The 25,428-nt window shown below is 37.7% G+C and overlaps 1 protein-coding gene across 4 annotated transcripts in view; it reads right to left on the bottom strand.

Moving 5' to 3' along the window:
* The window catches only part of SAMD8 (sterile alpha motif domain containing 8), a 67,464-nt gene that overhangs the window by 22,611 nt on the left and 19,425 nt on the right, over positions 1-25,428 (bottom strand). For all 4 annotated transcript variants that reach the window (XM_024561420.3, XM_045195979.2, XM_053922330.1 and 1 more), the window contains one exon: positions 6,747-7,339. In XM_024561420.3, the coding sequence (XP_024417188.2) occupies positions 6,747-7,339 (593 nt within the window). The remainder of the gene's footprint in view (positions 1-6,746; positions 7,340-25,428) is intronic.

Raw genomic sequence — 25,428 nt, 5'->3', positions numbered from 1 at the left:
GATGTGGTTTTTCCATTACTTATGCTTTCTTTTTATAGTGCTTCTATTTCCTCCCTTGCTGTTACAGTTATCAGCTATCTCTTCATTATTGTAAGTGGGCCTGCCTCTAGAAGCATCCCTGTCTCCTTCTAATTTTGTTTATGTTGTGCTGAAGCTCTTGAAATTGTGTCCAATAAATTTCAGAAGCAGACTCTGAAAGGAAGATCAGTGAACGTGATTAGGAGTGTTCCCAAAGGAAAATCATAGGGCAGGGGGAAATGAGATCAGAAACACAAGGAAGCAAGGCAAGGGTGAGACACCAAGCACAGCCCTGTGGGAACCTCAGGCAAGGATAACTTTGGCTCATTCCTATGGGGCATTTGGGAGACAGTGTAGGTCCAACCTAAAAGTCGTCCCAATTAGGACAAAGATAAATGCAATATCTGTCCCCCACCTCATCAGTCACTGGTTAAGAGCTGCTGCTGGAGAGATGTAAATTTCCAAGCATGTTTGGCTCTCTTTTCAAGCAGGCAAAGTATGTTACAGCAGCCCGAGAATAGGCCAAAGTATGTTACGGCTCTCCAGCAAAGAGACACATTTGCTTCATGTTGGAGTACCAATGAGCAAGAAAATGGAAACCAGATCTGAGAGGATATAGGAAGAACCCTGACAGCCCCTGCTACCATTCTCCTATGAATAAAGTTTAGATACTTAAGAGCATGGAGCTGTGTAGTGGGTGGCACAACTGAGTTAGGCAAAATTTGGTTTCGAATCCCCGATGTGAATTGAAAACATGTCCTATGCAAAGCTTTGTACGCTAATGTCTATAGCAGCATTAATAGTAGCCCCAAATTAGATACAACTCAAACATTCATCAACAAATTGTAGCATATTCGTACAGTGAAATATTATTCTGTAATAAGAAGGAACAAAATACTGATGCATACTACTCTGTGAATGAATATTAAAAACATTATGCTAAGTGAAAGAAGCCAGAAACACACAAAAAGGGCCACATACTGCATGACTCCACTTGTGGGAAATGTTCAGAACAGGCAAATCCATGGAAACAGAAAGCAGATTGGTAGTTGCCAGGGTCTAGAGACAGAAGGGAATGGGCTGTGACTGATAATGGCTATGAGTTTCTTTGGGGGCCAATGACAATGTTTTGGAATTAGTGGTGATCGATGCACAACTTTGTAAATACACTAAAACCACTGAATTGTACACTTTAAAATCCTTCTTACTCTTCCAGAGGTCTTCCCTCTTTTCTCCCATTATGCCTTGTTACAGTCATCTATACACCCTTAGTATCCATTTTCTCATTTCTTGAATATTTTAGTTTTTGCTTCACTGTATTTTTTTTTCAAAATACTGCTGTTGTAATTTGTGTTCTTCTCTCTCATTTCCCTTTTAATTTCTCCCATGACCTTGTCTTTTACTCTACTTCAGTGACCCACACCCACGGTTATAACCTGGATGTTGTCATTACCAAGATTATTCTTTATAATGTCAATTTTAAGAATCCTATACTAACACTAACCAACACCATTTGTCTTTCCAGCTTATGCCTTCTGGTAGTCCAACTTCAATAATTCTGAGACCTAAAAGTCATTGATTTTATAATATTTTCACTGTCCTTCATCTACCTCCTATCTTTATGTCCTTCCTTATTCAACTGATCCCATCCATAGTCAGTCACTGTAATGGCTCCCTTGCTTCTTTTTTCTTTATTGTACTGCCTAACAAAACTTCAATTCTGCTTAAATCCAATTATCTACCTATTCCTTTCCTGTATGTGGGCAGTTGAGTGAGGCTGCCAAACACACAATGACAACGTGACTACTAACCAGAAGGAGGCCTTTAGTGCTGCCACTGTATCATGCAAGTCTATTCACTCTCCTAGATGACTGTTTTACACCTCACCTCAAACCACCAAATCTCCCTCCATTCTAACTCTCTGTTCACAAAGAAAATAAAAACCATCAGGAGAGCATTTCTTAGGGTTCCACTATCATATCTGGAAACATTGTACCTCTGCTTCCATCTTTTCTACCTTCCCCACTGTTATGGATGAACAGTCCCTATGCCTAAGACCAGCCTCTCCAACCCACTGGATCCCATCCCTTTTCATATACTTGAGGACATGACTCCAACAATGCACCCTCTTTCCTCTAATATCACTCCCCAAATTGGGTCATTCCTATCGTCATTTCAATAAACATGCTACAGTACCGCCCACTGAAAACAAAACTCTGGTGATTCCACATCCTTTCCTCCTCTCCCCATGCTACAGCTTCATTTTTCTCTGCTGCCCTTAAAGGAAAACCTGTAAGACCTGATTGTTTCCAATTTCTTTCTTCCCATTCTCTTTCTCTCTTCATATTTCTTTGCCCATTTTTTACTTTGAAAAATTCTGATCATACCAAAAGAGAAGCTAAAAGAATAAGCACTTTATAATATTCTTCACTTAAATCTAATTGTTTATAATAATTAACATTTTTTCATATTTGCTCTATTTACCTCTTTCTATAAATACCCACATACATATATACTCCCTAAGTAATTGCAGACATTGTAACTTTCCCCCCAAATACTTTAACATGTATCTCCTAAGAACAAAGGTATCCTCTTCACAACCCACTACACTACACCCAGGAAACCGTAACAATGATTTGGTGTTATACTAATATGTGGTCCATATTCAAGTTTTTCTAACTGTCCCAAAAATATCCTTTACAGCAGTATTTATTTTTCTTAACATCTAATTAAAGTTCACGCATTACTTTTAGTTGTGTCCCTTCAATTTCCTTTCAATTCCCCCTGCCTGGCTTTTGTCTGCCATGACATTGACATTTTTGGAGAGTCTAAATCAGCTAGCTGTCTTATAGAATATTCCATGTCTGAATTTGTCTGATGATTTTCTCAGGATTACATTAGAATACATTTTTTGGCAAGATTATTACATAGGTGATTTGTCAACACCATATTCAGTGCATATAGTATCAGTTTATCCCACTGTGATGTTACCTTTGACTATTTGGTTAAAATGACACATGCCAGATCTTGCCATTGTAAAGGTACCTTATAACCCCTGTAATTAAGTATTATGTGAGATGCTACTTTCAGATCATGTAACTATCCTGCTTCCCAATGGCCTTTCACCTAATGGATTTTAGCATCCACTTGCCTGAATCAATTACTATAATGGAGATAGCAAAACAGTCAGGCCAGCCATAGTTATTTGCTGATATTATTCTTGAAGAACTTTCTGTCTCACCCCACCACTCTCTGCTTGTTTTGTTTCTCAGTACAGATTCACAGATTCTCTTTCTTACTCAATACAGGCGCGGGCAAAAGTAGGTTTACAGTTGTGAATACATGAAACAGTTTATTCTTGTATTATTTAGTATTACCTATTTGTATCACAACTGTAAATCTACTCTTGCCAACCCCTGTATATTGTAATTCATTACCATCACTATGCTTTTTAATGTTCCAATTATCCTAATTTGATCAGTGGGAGCCCCTTCATACCAGCTCCTATGTCCTTTTGATACGTTTCCATTGGTTTTGTGCACTTCTTTGCTTTATGGCACAAGATCTGTTTCAGGCTCATTTTTCATTTTCTTTGCCCCAGACTTAAAATCAGCCATTTTTCTAAAGAGACTTGGTCTAGGGTTCCTTTTAGTAGGTATTGGCATTTAGAAACCATGATCTGGATGCTAACGGTGCTCACTGCTACTGAGTTATTCCTGCAAATCTTTTTTTTTTTTAAGATTTTACTCATTTTTTAGAAAGAAGACAAGGTATGGAGAAAGAGAGGGAGAGAAACATTGATGTGAGAGAGAAACATCAATCAGTGCCTCCCACATGTGCCTGATGGGGGACTGCGCCTGCAACCCAGGCCTGTGCTCTGACCAGGACTCAAACCATGACCTTCTGCTTTGTGGAGTGATGCCCAACCAACTGAGCCATACCAGTCAGGGCTTTCCTGCAAATCTTTTGTACCCATTCACAGAAATCTTCCTTATTCTTTTTCTGATTAAACATTACTCTATTGTATAGACATAACTTAGTATATTCTACTAGTTTCCCATAGATAAGCATTTAGAATATTTATAATACTTATAATTATCACAAATAATGTCATAATAAATAACTTTGCACATATGATGTTTCATATTTATGGAGATATACTTTTAGGTAAATTCCAGTAAGTCTCACATTCTCTCTTGAATCTATTAAAGTCAGGTTTTTGCTCTTACTAACTTTTATCAAGGTTACTGATGACCAACATGTTGATAAATCCAATGGTCCATTACCCTCATCATACTTGGCCCCTCAGCAGCACTTGACAGAGCTAATTATTAGTTATTCCTGCTTTCTCACCACCACCAGCACCTCCCCCACCAACCCCCCCCCACCACACCACTAGCACCTACCACAAAAAAAGAAAAAAAAAAATTATTCCTGCTTTCTTAAATTGCTTTTTTAACTTAGCTTCCAGGATACATAACTCTCTTTCTGCTCTGACATTCTCAGTCTTCTTCGCTAGTTTTACCTTACTTCTCTGATCTCTAAATGTTATAATGGTCTTGAGCTCAATCTTCAACCTTCCCTTCAATTTTCCCTCTCAATTCCTAGGCGACCTTATCTAACATCATGGCTATACCTATGCTGGTAACTCCCCCAAGTCAGCCTAAATCTCCCTGAACTCTAACTCATCTTTCCAACTCTTACTTTATTTGGTATAAAAGATAGCTCAAACTTGACAGGCTAAAATCAAACCCTTAATTTTTCTCCAAGTCAGCTCCTTACAGGGGTGTCCAACCTTTTGGCGTCTCTGGGCCACAATGGAAGAAGAATTGTCTTGGACCACATGTTAAATACATTGCAACACACAATCACAAACAGAAAAATCCCATAATGTTTTAAGTAAATTTACGATTTTTTGTTGGGCCACCTTAACAGCCATTCTGGGCTGCATGCGGCCCACGGTTGGATACCCCTGTGACAGTCTTCCCATTTCTGTAAGGGGCAACTCCATCCTTTCAGGGGCTCAAGTCAAAAATCTTGGGATAATTCTTGACTTCTCTCTTTCACTTATACTTTACATACTAATTCATCAGTAAATCTTTTTGGCTATACCTTCAAAAGTTATATATAGATATAGATATAGATATATAGAGAGAAATCTATCTATCGAGAGAGAGAGAGAGATTGACTCACACCATCTCTACCACTGCTAACCTCATCCAATGTACCTCATCTTTGTCTAGATGAATTCAATAATTTACGTAAGCCCTGTTTTCCCTGTTTTCCCACCCCACCCCCACCTCCAGGCTATTCTTAATACAACTAGAGGGAACCACTAAAATGGAAGTTAGTTCACTCTACTCTTCTCCTAAGTATTTCCTAAAGGCTTCCCTTCTCATTCAAAATGAAAGCTGTAAGTCCTTACAACGGTCCCTAACACAATCTAGATTCCTGTCTCCTCTCAAACCTCATCTACAACTGTTCTCCCATCTTTCACCTGGTGTTCCTTAAACATGCTAAAGTGCACTACCAATTCCGGATTTTTGCACTTTGCTGTTTCCTTTGCCTAGGGTACTCATTCCTAGTTATCCACATCTTCCTTACTTCCTTGGGGTCTTCATTTACAGTTGGGAACACTGTATAGAAGAGGGAAGGAGATAGAGGGATGTACCAGCTTCTTAAACAGCTTTCATCTGATGCTCCTTATTTTAGCACCACCCTTTCACCTCCAATATCCAAAGCTTTGAGAAAACTGAAACATAGATTGGGTTGGTTCTCAGTTTTCCTGACTGCCGTTTTAGAAGTAGGTTATTTTAGGTCTGCTAGTTGCCACTCATCCATCTGCTTCCAAACTTCCAAAAATGTGCAGCTATATTCTCCTCTCCTATCTGCCCGGTTCTTGTGAGCTTACAATGTAAAGCAAACAAACATTAAAAACCTCTTTACTATGCTTTCAGTTGGGGTTTGAGAGGGGACAAAATGTGATATATATGTCATTTTGCCATCTTAAAGTGGACATTTTAATCTATTTGATTAAAAAAACATACTTACGGAGGTGGAAGAGGATATAAGGGGGATAAATGGTAATGGAAAACATACAATAAAAAAACCCATATACCATAAGGCACTTTCAGAAGGGCAAAACACTTTATAAAAATAAACAAAAAAGCACTACGAACTTTAAAAAGAACTTTAAAAATCATAAATATAAAAACTAACATTTTGAGGTTTGCTCTAGTCTTATTTTTCAAATACATAGACTATTCTTTTTTAATGCATTCGGAATTTCATAAAAACAACAGAATATTATCAAAGAATCAGTTTGTACTATTTGTGATAATTCTAATTTATTTGGTGATACAGGGGAACTCCTCAAATTTTTGGAAGAATAGAGCCCCAATCATTAAAAAAAAGTAACTAAGTTCCATTTATTACAAACAACGTTCTGGGAAACCCCTTTAAAATCTTAAGTACCATATATATTATGGAGCCATAATTATAGAAAAATAAACAGCTGTCTTTCCCACTCACCTAAGGTTAAAGTCTAATTTGCTCCAAGAGAAAGAGGCAATTTCAGAGCATATCTTTCTATACTATCAGATAAAGCAAACGAAAAGGGTATATCAACCAAAACAACAATAACAAACAACATAGTTATCATAACTATGCTCTTATCTTTGCTGTTACAGCAATCTTCCACAAACCTGGCAACTAAAAACAGAACTTACCTGTCTAAGAATATATCTGGGAGTGGTGGATAGGTCTGCATGTCAGGCACTCGCTCATGGACTATAACCATAACGAAAGATGTAAATCCAAATACTATAAAAACATATATACAACTTAATATGGTCTTCCAGTACTCTGGGTCCAGTCTTCGAACAGAATGTTTGTTTTTACCATTCATGTACTGGTATTGATCAGAATTCAAATCAGCAATGGGTCCGTCACAGTCATGCGAAGGCTCCCCATTACACAGCCACTCTGCGTTCTGAAGAGCACTGATGAAAGGGGTCATGGAACTCATGGGACTGTCACTGTTGTATCCCATCTCTTCTAAAACATCAATATGTATTTTCTGCAATTTTCGGACAGAAAGCATTAACCGTTTAATGTCCCCTAAGACTTTGATTTCCAGAGGAGGAGACCGGAGATCATATTCAGTCAACGTTAGCAATGTGATTCCATCGAGGCGGTGCTTATTGCACAATACGTCCACATATTCAAAGAAGCCTTCATCCTTCAGCCACACAGCTACATGCTTGGTAGTCCAGCGGCGAATGCAGAGTTGATTAGGACCAGCCATTTCCTCCTCCACTGTCTGTCAAGGGAAGACAGGAAAACAAAACAAAAATTTCAGTGTGTCCTAACAACTCCTGTGAAGACCAAATAAACATAAACATACCAAAAACAGTAATTTGCCTATGCTGCCCTATTGGCTTCTAGAAGAGAGTAAAAAACAAATATTATTCAGTAGTGAGTTTTCAACAGGTTAACATTCTAATAATTTTATGCATATAACACCAGTGGCAGAAAGAAGGCTAATGACCAAATGTTTTTACAAAGCATTCTTTTCCAAATGGCTCCTCCACACCATAGCTAGCAGCCATAACTTTTTTTTTACACAGTCAAAATTATTTATTTATTTATTTTATTGTTGTTCAATTACAGTTGTCTGCATTTTCTCCCCACCCCTCCACCCCACCCCAGCCAAACCCACCTCCCTCCCCCACCTCTACCCTCCCCCTTGGTTTTGTCCATGTGTCCTTCATAGTAGCTCCTGAAAATCCCTCTCCTCACTATCCCCTCCCCACTCCCTTCTGGCTATTGTTAGATTGTTCTTAACTTCAACGTCTCTGGTTATATTTTGTTTGCTTTTTTTCTTTTGTTGATTATGTTCCAGCTAAGGGTGAGATCATATGGTATTTGTCCCTCACCGCCTGGCTTATTTCACTTAGCATAATGCTCTCCAGTTCCATCCATGCTGTTGCAAAGGGTATAAGCTCCTTTTTCTCTGCTGCATAGAATTCCATTGTGTAAATGTACCATAGTTTTTTGATCCACTCATTTGCTGATGGGCACTTAGGTTGCTTCCAGTACTTGGCTATTATAAATTGTGCTAGCAGCCACAACTTAATTAGATAAAGCCTACTGTTGAGAACAATGGGGAAAAAAATCCCATTTTAATATTTTTCATAAAATATTAAAATGAGATATATAAAGATTTGTTATATGTAAAAATAAAATTTCAGAAATCTTTATGTTCGTGGAATAAGTATCTGCCCCTCCTCCAAAAAGAAAAAACAATACCACAAAGGCAGACAGATAATTAATTTCAGAAAACCCCTATATTAAGCATATTTCTATGGGCTATACAAATAACAATTTCTAACAGATATAAAGCTTTTAAACTAGATATAAAGATCTACAAATATCTTATTAGCCCAGTTCTTTTTGTACTTCGAATATTTCATTATAAAACTAAGGAATTTCCTTTTTAAACTATCATTGAGATTTTAGTGATAAAAACTTTAAAACAAAACTGTGATTTCAATGTACCTATAAATATGAGGACCCAATTTTATAGTGCAAATTATAAAAGGCTAATAATGTACTATTCCAAAAAGTACAAGTAATTTTTACTACTTCGACCCCACACAGAGCTGTTTATGTTCTTTTTCCATTTTAAAACTTTCAGTTACTTAGGGCAGTATCAGGTTTATAAACTTTATCAGATATACAGGAGACAAAGGCCTACATGTAAAAAAAACCTATTTCCCTAAAGTACTTTCTCAACTACCAAAGTCTGTTAGTTTTCTGACATCTTCCAGATCTCTCAAAACCATATTCCCTTCTGAGATAACTATTTCAAAAAAATAGTTTAAATAAAGACTTACACAACAAACACCCATGTGCCCACTATGCTGCCTGAAAAAAATCAAACAGATCCAATACAAATGTTCTGTTTCTCAATCTGAGTATTAGTTTACAGGTATGTTCATTTTGTGAAAATTCATCAAGCTAGATACTTATGCTCTATTCTACACTTTTCTCTACATATATTAACTTTTATTTTAAAAGGTTGCTTTTAAAACCAAAACAAAACATCAATACAAGTGAATGTCCTTCCTTGATAGCATCTCCTTCCTCTCCTCTCAGATGTAATAATTACTGATTTTGGTGTTTATCATTTCCTTATAACTTGCATTTTAGGCTATGGAAAAGCTTCTATGCTTCCCTAAGCTGAGGAAAAGTAAAAAGCTGCTACTGTTCTTCATTCTCTCCCCATCCACATAAACTCTTGCCATTAAGATATAATCACTTGAAAAAGTCAGATACTTAACTACATGAGCACCACTTACAGCATCAAAAATATTTGGCAAACAAGAAATACTCTTGTTAAATATTTATTTCTTAATTACTAAAAAGCAACCCTAGTTCTTGGAAGCCTTAAATCATACTTTGTTTCCAAACAGAAATTTTAATATTATCAAAAACTATCAACAATAATTTTTCAGTCTTAGAAAATTAACAGCATATCCACCTTTAAGTTATCTGCATGTTTTAAAAGGCTGTCTAATTCTTATACTGGAGAACTACAAAAAAACTCTTACTCAACTCTTTTTTTTAGCTATAGCATATAATAACCATCCTAAAGACCAAAGAATTATGACTTATTCAGTTTAACACATGGAATTTATACACAGATGCATATCATTAATTATATAAATATATGATTCCATTAGCATAGGATTTCACTATGCTTTAGTTCACCTACATAGCCAGATGGTTTCATCCTACCCACCACATACATATCTTTTCCCCAAGGTATGCTCTGAATAAATTACTTCATCCTTGCATATCCAACAAACGCAAGCTACAAATTCTACAGCAGCTACGATGTAGCAAATTTGAGAAGTTTATCTCATACAAAGGCCCAACTTGTCATTTTATTTCTATTTTGCTACCTTTCCCCTTTCTCCAACAGCTTACCACAAATGGATTCCAAGTCACTCCCATCCTTGTTGCATTATTCTCCAGTACAGTTTGTATCAGAGACTGCTCAGAACAATCTTCTATTTCATTATTTTTTCTGTCTTATATCACCAGTTATTTACACTCTCAATCAGACTAACAAACAGGCTTTGATGGTAGTGTTTTAGCTGCTAGAAAATGAACTGTCATACAGAAAGTCTCCTGGAAGTCTGTGAGCCTGCTGTGGCCATGCCCTCAAAACATGATGCATTCCACTGCTGTGCTTCATCAGGTTAGGGCACGTCCTTTAATTGTAGGCTACTACATATAGTTAGGGGCCCATATTTAGCTCAACACTGTGAAAACCTGCATTGAAGAGGTATATTAAAAATTGACAGAAGGCTTTTAGGGCCAATTTAATATTTATGTTGTGCCATAAAAACTACAGGGAATGGGAGACTTTGAAACAAAGAATATGACAGCAAATCCACAAAATGAAGAAATTAGGTTAGTAAATGTTTAAGAACACTTTCAGCTTTAACCAATAATTAATATGAATCAATTATCAGTTAAGATTTCTGCTACTAACCAAAATGTACCAAATGGAACCATATTTACCCTCCCATCTGAAACAACCAAAAAACAGACAAAATATATGGGGGAGGGGACCATTTCAAGACCCTGGGCATCAGACAACAAAGGAGATCCCCGAGAGACAGGTGCAGGTGAGCCCTACTACCTTGAGAGTTTTTAGGCCGTGAGTGGCACCTGCCAGAAACGGGATGAGGCCTGGCCACTTGCTAAGTTGAGAAGACAGAGCTGAGAGTCTGAAGAGATCAGGGTGGCTAGTGTTCATGGGCTAGAGTACTGGAGAGGAGAAAGATGCGCAGACAGAGAACTTGTTATGGACTGAATGTCTGTGTCCCTCCCCCAAAAAATTCATGTTGAAACCCTCACCGCCCAGTGGGGTGGTATTAGGAGGTGACTAAGTCATGGGGGCAGAATCCTCATGGATGGAATCAGTGGCCCCTATAAAAGATACCCTAGAGAGTTCTCTCACCCCTTTGGCCCTGTGAAGATAGAAGGGGACCATTTATAAGCCAGTAAATGGGACTTCACAAGACATAAAATCTGCTGGCATTTTGATCTTGGACTCAGTCCCAGAACTATGAGAAATAAACGTGTGTTTTTTAAGCAACCCATGGTACTTTTTTTTATAGCAGCCTGAACAGACTAAGGTGGAACTCCAGAGATCTGCAGAATGTCTCCCTTGAATATGCAGCTGAATGCTGACCAGTGCATATACGTGAGGGAATCAAACAAGAATGAAAAAAGAACCATCCAGAAAGATTACAGAGAACAGTGCCCAGTATTCACACAAGGCCAATAGAAGTGCCTACTGCAAACTGAAACAATTTTTCATGATTCATAGGGCATGGGTAGAGTATACAGGAAGATCTTGCCATAGTGCTACGGCAAAATTTACCCTAAAACAGTAATTCTTAAGAAGGGGAGGGGACTTGCCAAAAAACATACTGCAAGTTCTGGAGACATTTTTGGTTGTCCCAACTTGGGGGGGTCATCTAAAGAGTAGAGGCTAGGGATGCTGTTAAACATTCTACCATGCACAGGAGAGCCCCTCACAAAAAAGAATTATCTGACCCAAAATGTTATAGTGCTGATATTAAGAAACCCTGACCTAGACTCACCGTGTCTCTAGTAGAGCTGAAAAAATTTTAAAAGCAAGACCCAAATGGACCAAATTGTTTTTAAGAAACTTAACTACATTCCACAACAACAACATTAGTAAGAATAAAAAGTACTCAGCACCCAACAGGTAAAATTCATAATGCCTGGCATCCAGCTGAAGATCATCAGGCATGGCCCTGGCCAGAGTGGCTCAGTTAGTTGGAGCATTGTCCCGTAACCAAAAGGTTGTGGGTTTGATTCCTGGTCAGGGCACATTCCTGGGTTGTGGGTTTTATCCCTGGTCCATGCAAGTACAGGAGGCAACCAACAGATGCTTCTTTCTTGCATTAATATTTCTCTCTCCCTTCCTCTCTCTAAAAGCAATGAAAAAATGTCCTCAGGTAAGAATAAAAAAAAAAGATGATCAGGCATGAAGTAGAAAAATTTATCTATGACGAGTAGAAAATCAATCAAAATTAAACCAGATAACAGAACAGACAAGGAAATTCTGCAGATTAAGTGACAACGTATGTAATGAAATACACGCTCAATAGGATTAATAATTGTTTAGACAGTGCAGAAGATAAGAATAATAAAATTGAAGACATAACAATAGAAAAAATACAAATGAAACACAGAAGGTTTCTAAAAAATGAAGAGAATATTATTCTGCCTTTAAAAGGAACCTTGAAGACAGTGTGCTAACTGAAATAAGCCAGATACAAAGGACAAATATTGTATGATTCACATAGATGAGGTACTCAGAGTAGTTAATTCATATTACAGGAAGTAGAATGGTGGTTTACAGGACTGGAGGTAGGAAACAATGGGGAGTCATTATTTAATGGGTACAGAGTTTCCATTTGGGATAATGAAAAAGTTCTAATAGGATGGCTGTGATAACTGTTCAGTATGAATGTACTTAATGCCACTGAACTGAAAAATGCTTAAAATAAGTTTGTTTTGTTTATTTTACCATAATAAAAAAATGAAAAGAACATCAGTGGTAGGTGGGACAACTTCAAAGACCCTAGAAGAGGTATAACTGTAGTCCCCAAAGAATAAGGAGAGGACAGAAAAACATTTGAAATAACAATAACATTTTCCAAATTTAGTGAAATATAAACACATACACCCAAAAAGCTTAATAAGCTCCAAACACAAAGAAAAAAAACCATACCAAGCCATATCATAATCAAATTGCTCAAAACCAGTGATAATGAGAAAATCTTAAAAGCAAAAAGAAAAAATAAACATACTATGTACATAGGAAGAAAGAAAAGAATGATAGTAGATTTTTCTCTAGGAACAATGGAAGCTAGAGGACAGTGAAACAGCTTTCAAGTACGGAAAGAAAAAAACAGTCAACCGTTTTCTATCTTTCAAAAACAAAGGTAAAATAAATACTTTTTTAGACTCACAAAGCCTGTTTTATCACTAGCAGACCTGCACTACCAGAAATGTTAAAAGGAAGTCCTTTAGGCAAAATGAAATTGTTAACATGTGAAAATAAGAATCTAGACACAAAGCACTGAAGACCTCTGTAAGGGAAGCTATATGAAAAAATACCTCGGTAAAATACATGTCAATAATAGCACAGAAGTTGAGGGAAATAGACTATTAAAATAACACTCTTCAGAAAAGAAGAGAATATTTTTAAATTCATTCCATGAGGCCAGTATTATCCTGATACCAAAACCAGACTAAGACACTAAAGAAAATAAAACTAGACTTCCAGTCAAGATGGCAGTGTGGGCAGACACGGCTCACCTATTCACATGACCACATAAAAATTACAAAAATACAGAACAACAATCACTCAGAACCATCAGAAGTCAAGTTGCATGGAAGTCTAACGATGACAGAATTAAAGAAACCACATCTACCCAGACTGGTAGGAGGGGTGCAAACACAGAATGGGCTGATCCCACACCCACATGTGGTGGATAAAAATTCGGAAGGGAGATCTCAGGAGTGAGGAGTCCCAGCCCCACACCAGGCCCCCCAGCCCAGGGTTCTAGTATCAGGAAGGTAAGTACCCACAACTTCTGGCTGCAAAAACCAGTGAGGATTGAGTTGGTAGAAGAAACTTCTGGAGCCCCAAGCAGTTCCTCTTAAAGAACCCACACATGGACTCACCTACTCAGACTCACTCCGTCTGAGCTCCGGCACTGGGGTAGCAGGTTGAAAGGCACCAGTGGCATACTGGAAGAAATTGAAGTGTCTGGCTCAAGGCAAGCAGAGGCCATTGTCCCTTTTCTAAACCTTCCCCCAACAGAGCCACAGAGCTGGCAAACCAGTGCCATACCTGAGAACTCCATCAACCTGCCTAACACTGTTTGACTCTCCTTGGAGATCCCCACAGACTCAGTCCCACCCAAATTATGGGCCCACTCAAGCTGCTTTTCTATGTGAATGGCAGGTCTTGGCTCGTGCTGAACAACTTCCTAAATCCTGGCCTCAGGATTTAGGAAGCAAAAGCTGGACCTCAGTGAGCCCCAGGCCCAGCTCCAGCAGCCGCCAGCCTAGATTCATATCTTGGCTTTGCCTGGGAATCTCCAAACTCAGCACAAGTAGCAGCCATCTCAGATTGCTTTATAGCTCAGGCAGGATGGCCCCAAGCAAAACACAGCTGGGGGCTCAGCTTGGCCTGCCACCACCAGGGAAACCCCAGGGCCAGTGCACTCAATGGACAGCTACAGACCATGTAGGAGTACCATCACCCTGTCCCTGCACAGCTGATCCTCCACAGAGGGTAGAGGTTGGCAGTGAAGTGCTCACCGCCAATCCTTACAGCTGACTGGCCGAGGTAAATCCCTCCCATTGATCTGCCAACAGCAACCAAGGCTCAACTACAAGGGGAGAATGTACTCAGCCCCCAAGAAGGACACACTTTGAGTACTCAGCTTGGGTGATAGGGGAGGCTGTACCACTGGACCCAAAAGGACACCTACAACTGTAGGCCATATTACCAAGACACTGAGTCAAAGCAGTTCTACCTAATACATAGAGACAAACACAGGGAGGCTACCAAAATGCGGAGTCAAAGAAACATGGCCCAAATGAAAGAACAGATCAAAACTCCAGAAAAAAAGCTAAACTAAATGGAGATAAGCAATCTATCAGATGCAGAGTTCAAAATACTTGGTTATAAGGATGCTCAAAGAACTTAGTGGGTATCTCAGCAGCATAAAAAAGATGCAGTCAGACATTAATTGAAATAAAGAACAATTTACAGGTAAACAACAGTAGAGTAGATGAAGCTAAGAATCAAATCAATGATTTGGAACATAAGGAGCAAAAAAACAAGAAATCGGAACAAGAAGAAAAAGGAATCCAAAAAAAAATAAGGATAGTATAAGCAGCCTCTGGGACAACCTCAAGAGGTCCAACATTCACGTCATAGGCGTGTCAGAAAGAGAAGAGAAAGAGCAAAATATCCGAAATCTATTTGAAAAAATAATGAAAGAAAACTTCCCTAATTTGGTGAAGGACATAAACATGCAAGTCCAGGATCACAGAGCGTTCCAAACAAGATGGATGTAAAGAGGATCACACCAAAACACATCGTATTTAAAATGCCAAAGGTTAAAGATAAAGAGAGAATCTTAAAAGCAGCAAGAGAAAAGAAGTTACTTCCCTACAGGGGAGTTCCCATTAAGACTGTCAGCTGATTTCTCAAAAGAAACTTTGCAGGTGAGAAGGGACTGGCAAGAAATACTCAGTCATGAAAAGCAGAGACCAACAGCCAAGATTGCTCTACCCAGAAAAGATATCATTTAGAATGGAAGGGCAGATAAAAAGTTTCTCAGACAAGAAAAAACTAAAGCAGTTCATCATCACCAAACCATTATTATATGAAATATTAAGGGACTTTAGGGTTGTAAGGGAATGGATGAAGATGAAGGGATTAGGAAGTACAAATAGGTAGTTACAGAATAGCCATGGGGTTGCAAAGTACAGTATAGGAAATAGAGTAGCCAAAGAACTTACATGCATGACCCATGGATATGAACAAGAGTGGGGGCATTGCCTGAGGGAGTGGGGGTGTTCAGTGGACGAGGGCAAAGGGGGAAAAAATCAGGAAAACTGTAATAGCATAATCAATAAAATATAATTACAAAATATTACAAAAAACAATAAAAAAGAAAACTATTGCCTGACACCCCCTGAAGGACATAGATGCAAAAATTTTAAGCAAATCTTAGCAAATGAAATCCAACAGTATTTTAAAGAGATAATAGATCATAACCAAGAGGTGTTTATCCCACAAATGCGGTTAGTTTAACTCTTGAAAGTTACTATTCACCTTATTAACAAGCTAAAACTAGGACACCGATGTGATCGTTTCAGAAGACATACACACAAAAAAACATTTGACAAAATCCAATACTCACTCCTGATAAAATCTCTCACCAATCTAGGCATAGAGAGAAACTTCACAAACTTCATGAAGGTACAGTATGGTATCTTTGATCTATAGCTAACATCATTCTTAATGAGGAAAGACTGAATGCTTTCCCCCTAATATCAGAAACAAGGTAAGACTGTCTGCTCTCACTATTTCTATAAAACACTGGATGTTCTGGCCAGTAGAAAGGCAAGAAAAAGAAATAAAAGGCATACAGATTAGAAAGGAAGAAGTAAAACTGTTATTTGCAGACAATATGATCATTCACATAAAATGTTCAATGAAATCTATAACAAAAAAGCTACTTGAGTAGTAAGTTAGTTTAGCAAGATAGTTGGATATAAGATCAACATACAAAAACCAACTGTGTTTCTGTATACTAGCAATAAACAATCAAAAATAAAATTTATAAACATTACCATTAACAATAGCATCAAACATATGAAATACTCAAGCATAAATCTGACCAAATATGAGAAAGACCTTCATACTAAATATTATAAAATACTGCTAAGAGAAATTAAAAATCTATAATGAGAGATGAGTGGTTCAGAAGACTCAATACTGTTAAGATGTCAATTCTTCCCAAATTTTACCTATTGATTCAGTGCAATTCCAATCAAAATCCCAACAGGCTTTTTGTTGCTATTGATAAACTTATAGTCATGTGTTATTTAATGATGGGACACATGCTGAGAAATGTATCATTAGGCAATTTCATTGTGCAAACATCAGAGTGTACTTACATAATCCTTGATGGTACACCCTACTACACATCTACATTATATGGCATAGCCTAGTCCTCCTAGGCTAAAAACCTGCACGGAATACTTCAAGCAACCGTAACACAAATGTATGTATTTGTGTATCTAAACATAGAAAAGATATGGTATAAAAGATTAAAAAATTGGACGCCTGTATAGGGCACTTGATTATGAATGGAGCCTGAAGGACTGGAAGTTGCTCTTGGTGAGTGAGTGAGTGAGTGAATGGTGAGTGAATGTGAAGACCTAGGACATTACTGTATACTACTATAGACTTTATAAACATTGTACATTTATGCCCCACTATATTTATAAAACAACACAAGATTAAATCATGCATGAAAGAAAATGAAGTGATCAACATGAATTACATGAGGTTTAACACGGCATACTGTTTTGCAGGAAACTTTTTTTTATAAGTAATATAATGATTAAAAGTATAGTTAGCACATAAACTCGGTAACACAGTTGTTCATTATCAAGTATTATGTACGGTACATAATTGTATGTGCTATACTTTTAAATGACTAGCAGTAAGGTGGGTTTGTTTACACCAGCATCACAACTGTTGTGCTACAACATTATGACAGGTACAATGTCACTAGGCAATAGGAATTTTTCAGCTGCATTATAATGTTATGGGACCACAGTGGTATATGGAGTCCATTGTTGACCAAAACTCATTTGGTAACACATGGCTGTATTTCAAAAGTTCATATGGGAATGCAAAGGACCCAGAATACCCAAAACAACTTTGAAAAAAAAAACCAAATTAAACAGCTGATTTCAAGATTTATCATACAGCTATCTGAAAGGGTGAAGCCAGAGCCATTTGCTCTCCTGGCACCATTGGCTGAGCAGGCCTGTGACCTCATTAAACATGACTGCCGTTTTACTCTTCTGAGCTTATCCCCAGGACTGGAAATTACTGGAAAGCAAGAACAGAACTGACAGCTCCCTACAACCACGGGCAGAAGATAACACTGGAACAAACTGCAGCCTGGTTACCAGGCCTCCATTTGCCCAGGGGCCTCACAACCGCAACCGTCCACCCTTTTTTAATCCAATTATAACCCCAATAAAAGTTCAAAGCCCCCACCCCTCATTGCTGGTGTATCCCACCACACTTTGCCCCTTTCCTTTCTTGGAGAGTGAATAAAAACTTTATTCTCTACATTTTCTTCTCTTTGTGAATTCTTTCACAGCCCACATCACTGACCACCCTAACGTTATCTTATACAGTACAGCAACAAATACTGACCACCCGTATTTTATTCCCCAAACCAGCAACTTCTCTCCTGTGTTGAATATCTGATGTACTTAGAATCTCTTTCTCCAGGAAAAGTCCAGACCTTTTTAAGGGCTTGCTTGATGAGGTCAGGTCCACTGAGGACAATCTCCCTTTCTTAGTCGACTGTGGAAGATAACATAACCTAATCACAGGAGTCACTGTCCACCGTATTCATAGACTCCTCCCATGGAGGGCAATTTAGAACTCTGTCACACTACCTTGACCAACATCAAGTAGTACTGGCTAAGATAAACAAATCAACAGAAGAGAGCAGAGAATCAAGAAATGGCCTGCGTGTATATGAATATCTCATTTTCTACAAATGTGTGAAGGCAATTCAGTGGAGAAAGGACATTCTTTTCATCAAATGGTACCGGGACAAATAGATATCCATATGTAAAAAGTATCAATCTATACTTCTCATCACCTAAAAACTAACTCAAAATTGATCACAGACATAATGTAAAACCTAAAAATAGAAAACTTCTAGAAGAAAACAAAGGAGAAAATCTCTCCGACCATAGGTTAGGTAAAGATTTCTGACATGACACAAAAAGCAAACTCTATCAAAAGAGTAAACTGATAAACTGGACTTCATTTATCTGCATAAGGGACTAACAAACTTTTATGATTTTTAATCTACAAATTTCTGCACTGTATAACTCTTTCAATGTATTTCTATAATAAAAAGAAAAATGCATAGAAGCAGTATGTATTCATTGAAGAACACTTAAAATATTTTAAAATCACCCCCAGAGTATTGCTTGTAATTTGTTATATATAAATTCTCACAGAATGTTCTATAATCAGAAATCATACCATAAATAATTCTGTATCATTTAACTTAACATTACTGCGTGAATCTTGTCTAATGGTATTAAATTATCCTCTGAGGACATTCCATTGTATGGCTATACAATAATAAAATGTGTCCATCTCCCCATTGTTGGCAATTGTTCGGAATTTTATTACTCTTACAAATAGTACTACAGTGCTTTAGGTTAGATTTCTAGAGGCGGAAAACTGTATCAAGGACAACTAACTCCCAAGTACGTCATTAAACTTTGATCCACATTTCAAAGCATTGCATTCAAAGCTTGGTGCTTGTCCCAAATGTGAATTTGTATATATAAAGAAAACATTTCAATTTGAGTTAAAATTTTTAAAAGTTTATTCTGAAATATAAGCAATTAAGAAATTACTTAATTATAAAAGGTCAATACTGTTTTATCAAAGAACTGAGAGTACAGTGTACTCAGGCAGAATCATTAATCCAACTCAGTTCCAAGTCATAGATAATGAATAAACAAAAGCAGCTGATTGTTCTGTATGAAGTTGAACAAAAGAATCTTATCTATTGGGTGGACCATGGCTAGAAATTTTTGAAAGAGATTTTTAAAAATGCAATTTTGAAAATGTCAGTTCTTTTATTAACTAGCAATTTTTTTTTCTTTCCAAATTTAATTCATACTAATTAGAGATTTCAGCAGCCTAAGAGCAAAAGAGATCAGTATATTTCCTGTGATGTTCTCATCTTTGTACTTAATACAATGAAAAAGATTACCATAAACATAAGAACTGTAAACATGGTATTCCTTAACATTATGGTATTAAATATGGTATGCCCTTTAATCAATGTGCCTTTAGTGCATCCCATTAGATGAACCCAAATCTCTTCATAATAATACAAGTAACTCAAGTTGTGTTCTACTGTATTAAAACCGTAAGTACTGTATGTTAGGTTTAACGAACTAAGTACAATAAGCCCAGAATTGCGCAAGGAGATAATGACAATTACCAAACCCTTTCCTATTCTTGTTGAAGCTGTTTTGTTTGCCCCACCCTACCTTGCTGACTGACCCACCACTGACCAGGACAATCTCACCAATCTCACCACTACTGGAAATGATGGCATGACTTAAAGAAGTATTAGCTACGACAGCTATGAATCACTACTGACTCTGAATCTGTGACAAATATAACAACTTGGCACTTAGCATTCATTTCAATCTCCCTCTAATTGTTTTCTGCTACTACAGAGGATGAAAACTAAAAATTATTCCATAGGATCCCTTGCGTGAAGGGCTCTAGATATGAATTAGGTTCAGCCAACTAGATTTTCCAAAATGAGATGTGGAACGTAAAAGTGAAGTGAAGTTGTAGTCATTTTACTAAAGTTTTGGTGATTCACAAGATTGTGAAAATCCTGGTGGTGTAATTCTCCATTTTTAAGTCACTAACTTTGTAAGTGTTGGGAATCAGTTATAGTTATGGAGAAGCAGTACTGGCTTCCTAATACCTATGTCACAGATAGGTGTTTTGTGTGTGTGTGTGTGAGTGTGTGTGTGTGTGTGTGTATTAAACTATACATAGCAAATCTTATTATTTTAACCACTTTTAAGAATATAGTTCAGTGGCATTAAATACATTCACATTGTTTGCAACCATCACCACTCACCATCCATGATCAGAACTTTTCATCAGCTCAAATGGAAACTTTGTGTTCATTAAACAATAATTCCCCATTGTACCTTCCCTCCAGCTCCTGCCAACCACTACTGTACTTTGTCTTTATGAATTTGACTATTGTAGATACCTCAAATAAGTGGAATCATATAGTATTTGTCCTTTTGTGTCTGGCTTATTTCCCTTAGCAGAGTATCATGTTCTAGCATGGGAGAGAATTTCCTTCCTTTTTAAGGCTGAATAATATTACATTGTATACATCATGTTTTGTTTATCCATTCATCCATCAATGGGGATTTGGGTTATTTCAAGTCCTGCTTTCACTTCTTTTGGGTATATAACCATAAGTGAAATTGCTGGGTCATTTAGTAATTGTTTCATTTTTTCAAGAATCACCATGTCATTTTTAAAGCAGCTGCACTATTTTATAGTCAGTCCCATAAGCAATGCACAAGTGTTCTAAGTTTTCCACATCCTTGTCAACATCCTTGCCTTGTTATTTTTTTTACTGTTTTTTTTTAATAATAGTTATTCTAACTTGTATGAAGTGGTATCTCATTGTGATTTTGATTTCATTTCCATAATGATTAGGGATACTGCGCATCTTTTAACATATTTATTGGACATTTGTATATCTTCTTTAGAGAAATGTCGATTCAAGTCCTTTGCCCATTTTTCAGTTGGATTGTTTGTTTTTTGTTGTTGAGATGGTTGTTTTTTTTTTATTGATTTCTAGAGAGAGAGAGGGAGGAGGAACAGAAAGGGGGGAAGAAAGAGAGAGAAACATTGATTTGCTGTTCCACGTATTTATACATTCATTGGTTGATTGTTGTGTGTCCTGACCCAGGATTGAACCTGCAACCTTGATGTAACAGAATGACTCTCTAGCCAACTGAGCTACCCACATAGGGCTGAGGTGGTATGTTCTTAAACTAATAGTTTCATGTTGGCCTTCTAACACCCTAATACCTTTGCGGACTGTGGCAAACTAGCACCCCTCTAACACGCCAGTTCAAATCTTGTTCTACAAGTCATTCCTAGCAGCCTAGAGTAGTCTGTCTCTTTCAAGTGAACGCTGACTGAATACACCAGGAAAGGCCCTTCAAGTTGCCATCTTTCAAAGCCAGTGAAGTACCCAAATTAAAGGCTTCAAGTTTTCTCATAAAGCCCACATTCTGGTTCAATTATAGGTAAGGCAAAGTAACTATGTTGTTACCTTGCATTTCCTGGGAAATTAATTAAGCAGACTATGGTTTTTATCCTTTCTTCTCATTAAATATGTATGTTCTTGCATTACCTTTGAAATAAATGACATGATTTATTTCAATAAGTTCTACAGCTAATTTTTTTATCAACACAGCACATTGTGTCAGTGAAAAAAGCCTTTATTACTAAAACATCCCATTAATAACTTAAAACAAGGGCTATGATCTGGCCATTTCATCTATTAAATAGGTTCAACAATATCAAAAACAAAAAAGTAAACAAATACCACACTAAAATTGAAAAAAGGGGGGGGAGGAAAATAAGAATGTATCTAGGAATAAAGTGTCTAGCATCTAAGGCATAATGAGGAATGAGTGGGTTTTTGTTAGAATATTTTGTTTTATTTTTAGAGAAGAAAATAGGGATTACTAAGAAGATCACTAAGGCCTATGTGATTAGCAAATAAGTTCTCAATAAGCATTATTAAGTACTTATAATAATGCTTATTGAGAAAAGGAAGTGCAAAAGAAGTGACAACCAAAACAATTTAGTAACTCAGTTTCCCAATCCCCTTCCAAACAGGATTATTAAAAATAAAACAGGCCCTGGACAGTTGTGGCTCAGTTAATTGGAGCACTGTCCCATAACCAAAACATTGTGGGTTCAATTCCTGGCCAGGGCACATACATAGGTTGTGGATTCGATCCCCAGTCTGGGCCCACATGATCTCCGGTCCAGGCATGTACAAGAGGCAATCAATTGACGTTTCTCTCTCACATCAGTATTTCTCTCTCCCTTCCTCTCTCTCTAAAAGCAATGAAAAATGTCCTCAATGAGGATAAAATAATTTTTTTAAAAAAGAGGAGGCCATAAAAAAGAACAACATCTTACCATTTGTGACAGCATGGAAGGACCTAGAGGGTGTTAAGTAAAAAACGTCAAAGAAAGCCAACTACCAAATGATTTCATGTATATGTAGAATCTGAAGAAAAAAATAAATGAACAAACAAAATACTCGTAGATACAGAGAACAGACTGATGGTTGCCAGGGGAGGGGGTTGGGAGGCTGGGTGAGGAAGGTGAAGGGATTAAGAAGTACAAATTAGTAGTTAATTAGTAAATTAGTACTATCAGCATTGTGTCCTTCATAGTTATGGGAGCACAGTAGCTGAGATCAGTGGATGACGCACTGTAATGGGGAGATCTGCTGCTGACACTGTTATGGGGGGATCTGCTGCTGACACTGTTATGGGAGAGATCTGCTGCTGGAGGGCCACAGGTTGTGCAACACTCTTGTATGGGGATAGCAGTTTTGCACAACCTGTGTGGCTCTGCAGCTGTTGCCAAATTATAGCTCCCATCATCCCAACCTGTCCAAGCATGATGGGAGTTGTAGTTTTGCAACAGCCGCAGGGCCACATTGACAGGTGACCCCGCAGTGGAATTTGCCTATGTTAATGTTAATGGGGGACACACCAGTCACATGATAGAGGCACCTACGGGCACCACAGGCTTTCTTCTCCTAACCTGCCTGAACAGCCTGTACCCTCCTCCCTGGCACTATAGTATGCCACAGCGGGGACTCCGCTCCTGCCTCCCTTGCTTCGCACCACCGGGACACCCTGTCCTCCCAGTCCAGGGCCCGCAGCATTGACCCTGCTCCTGACTCCTGTGACCCCCCCGCCCCCCGCCTCTCCCCCAGTGAGCCAGGTAAGCTACATTCAGACTATAAGACACACCCCCATTTTCCTCCCAAATTTGAGGGGGAAAGTGCATCTTATAGTCTGAAAAATAAGGTAGCTTCATAAGCAGCACACCCAAAGGTAGATCTTGGCAGACACCAGAACCAGCTGGGGAAAATTCCGTTCCATAGGGTCAGCCTCCACATAGCAACTCAAACACTGTGGTCAGGGTCAATCTTCACAGTCAGCCAGCTTAAGGGTCAACCCCACACATGGACGGTGCAAAAGCAATCAAGACTAAGCTACAACAGGGGGGCTCACATAAGGGGCATTCCTGGAACACCTAGCTCAGGTGATCAGGGAAACTGCACGACTGAGTCCCACAGAACATCTATATATAAGGTCACACTACTAAGACAGGGAGACATAGCAGATCTACCTAATACACAGAGGCAAATACAAAGAGACAGCCAAAATGGGGAGACAAAGAAACATGCCCCAAATCAAAGGACAGAAGAAATGCCCAGAAAAATAAGTAAATGAAATGAAGGAAAGCAAACTAACAGATACAGAGTTCAAAACGATGGTTTTAAGGATGCTCAAGGAACTTAGGGGACAAATAAATACACTCAGTGAGAACTTAAAGGGACAGTAAACTTAAAAAATGACACAGAAACCATAAAAAAGAACTAGTCAGAAATGAAGAATACAGTATCTGAAATGAAGGATACGCTAGAAGGAATCAACATCAGATTAGATGGAGCAGAGGAACAAATCAGCAGAGAACATCCAATTGGAACAGCACTAAAAAAGAGAATTTAAAATTGGCAGTTACGAAATAGCTACAGAGATGTAAAATACAGCACAGGGAATATAGTCAATAATATGGCAATAACGATGTATGGTGCTAGAGGCACCAGACTTATTAGGGGGAATCACTTCTTTATACAAATGTCTAACCATTATGCTGTACACCTGAGGCTAATATAATATTGAATGTCACCTGTTTTGAAAGCATTTTAAATTTTTAAAAAATATTCTTAAAAAACACTATTTGGAGGACTGACATAGGAGTTCCAACTAGGGACAAATGGGAAAATTAAAACAAGAATAAATTTGCAACTAAAATAATTTTTAAATGAAAAGAATAAAAACAAACTTAAGATTAAAAATGACATAGGAAATGTTAGTCATTTTAATTTGCTCAGGAAGACAACATAAAGGTTATATCAGGTAGGAAGAGTTATCTGCACTAAAAGGGAAAGCATATTCAACTGGAACTAATAAATTTGTTATTGTATCCTTCAGAGGAAGACAAGAGTACATATTCTTCCCTGGGGTGAACTAGTTAATCTTTTCTGAGCTAAAAAATTCCAAAAGGACTCATTTAACTTTTGTATGACAAGCACAATGAGGATCATCAGCTATCCAATCAATACCTCTTGATGCAGGAACACAGGGAGCAGGATGTGCAGGTATAAGATATTTGATATTTGAAGAGTGTTGTTCCTTTAAAAGAATACTGCATATATCCTAACTCACACACTCCTTACATTCTGAACTATGTTCAGTGCATTTTCAGGAAGTAACAACAAGTAATAATTAGATTAGCTAATACTTAACACATTTACAAAGTGCCAGGAACTATGCTATGTGTTTTACTTGTATGCTCAAATAGTCCTTACAAAAACCATATAAAGTTGGTATTATTATCTTCCTTACTTTACAGATAACTGGAACAGATGGGTTAAGTAACTTGCCCAAGATGAACTAGTAACTAGTACAGACAAGTTTTCAACCCAGGCAATCTCATCTCAAAGTCCATGTTCTCATACTCTACACCACACCACCTCACATGAGCTAAGGGCTCCTGTACTTCTGTAGGGAATGAATCTCATAAATATTACATATTTTCTAGTTATCAGC

Source organism: Desmodus rotundus, chromosome 4, assembly GCF_022682495.2.
Source record: "Desmodus rotundus isolate HL8 chromosome 4, HLdesRot8A.1, whole genome shotgun sequence".
Classification (NCBI taxonomy): domain Eukaryota; kingdom Metazoa; phylum Chordata; class Mammalia; order Chiroptera; family Phyllostomidae; genus Desmodus; species Desmodus rotundus.
Note: the sequence above shows the minus strand (reverse complement) of the source record. Positions and strands in the feature narration are given on the sequence as shown.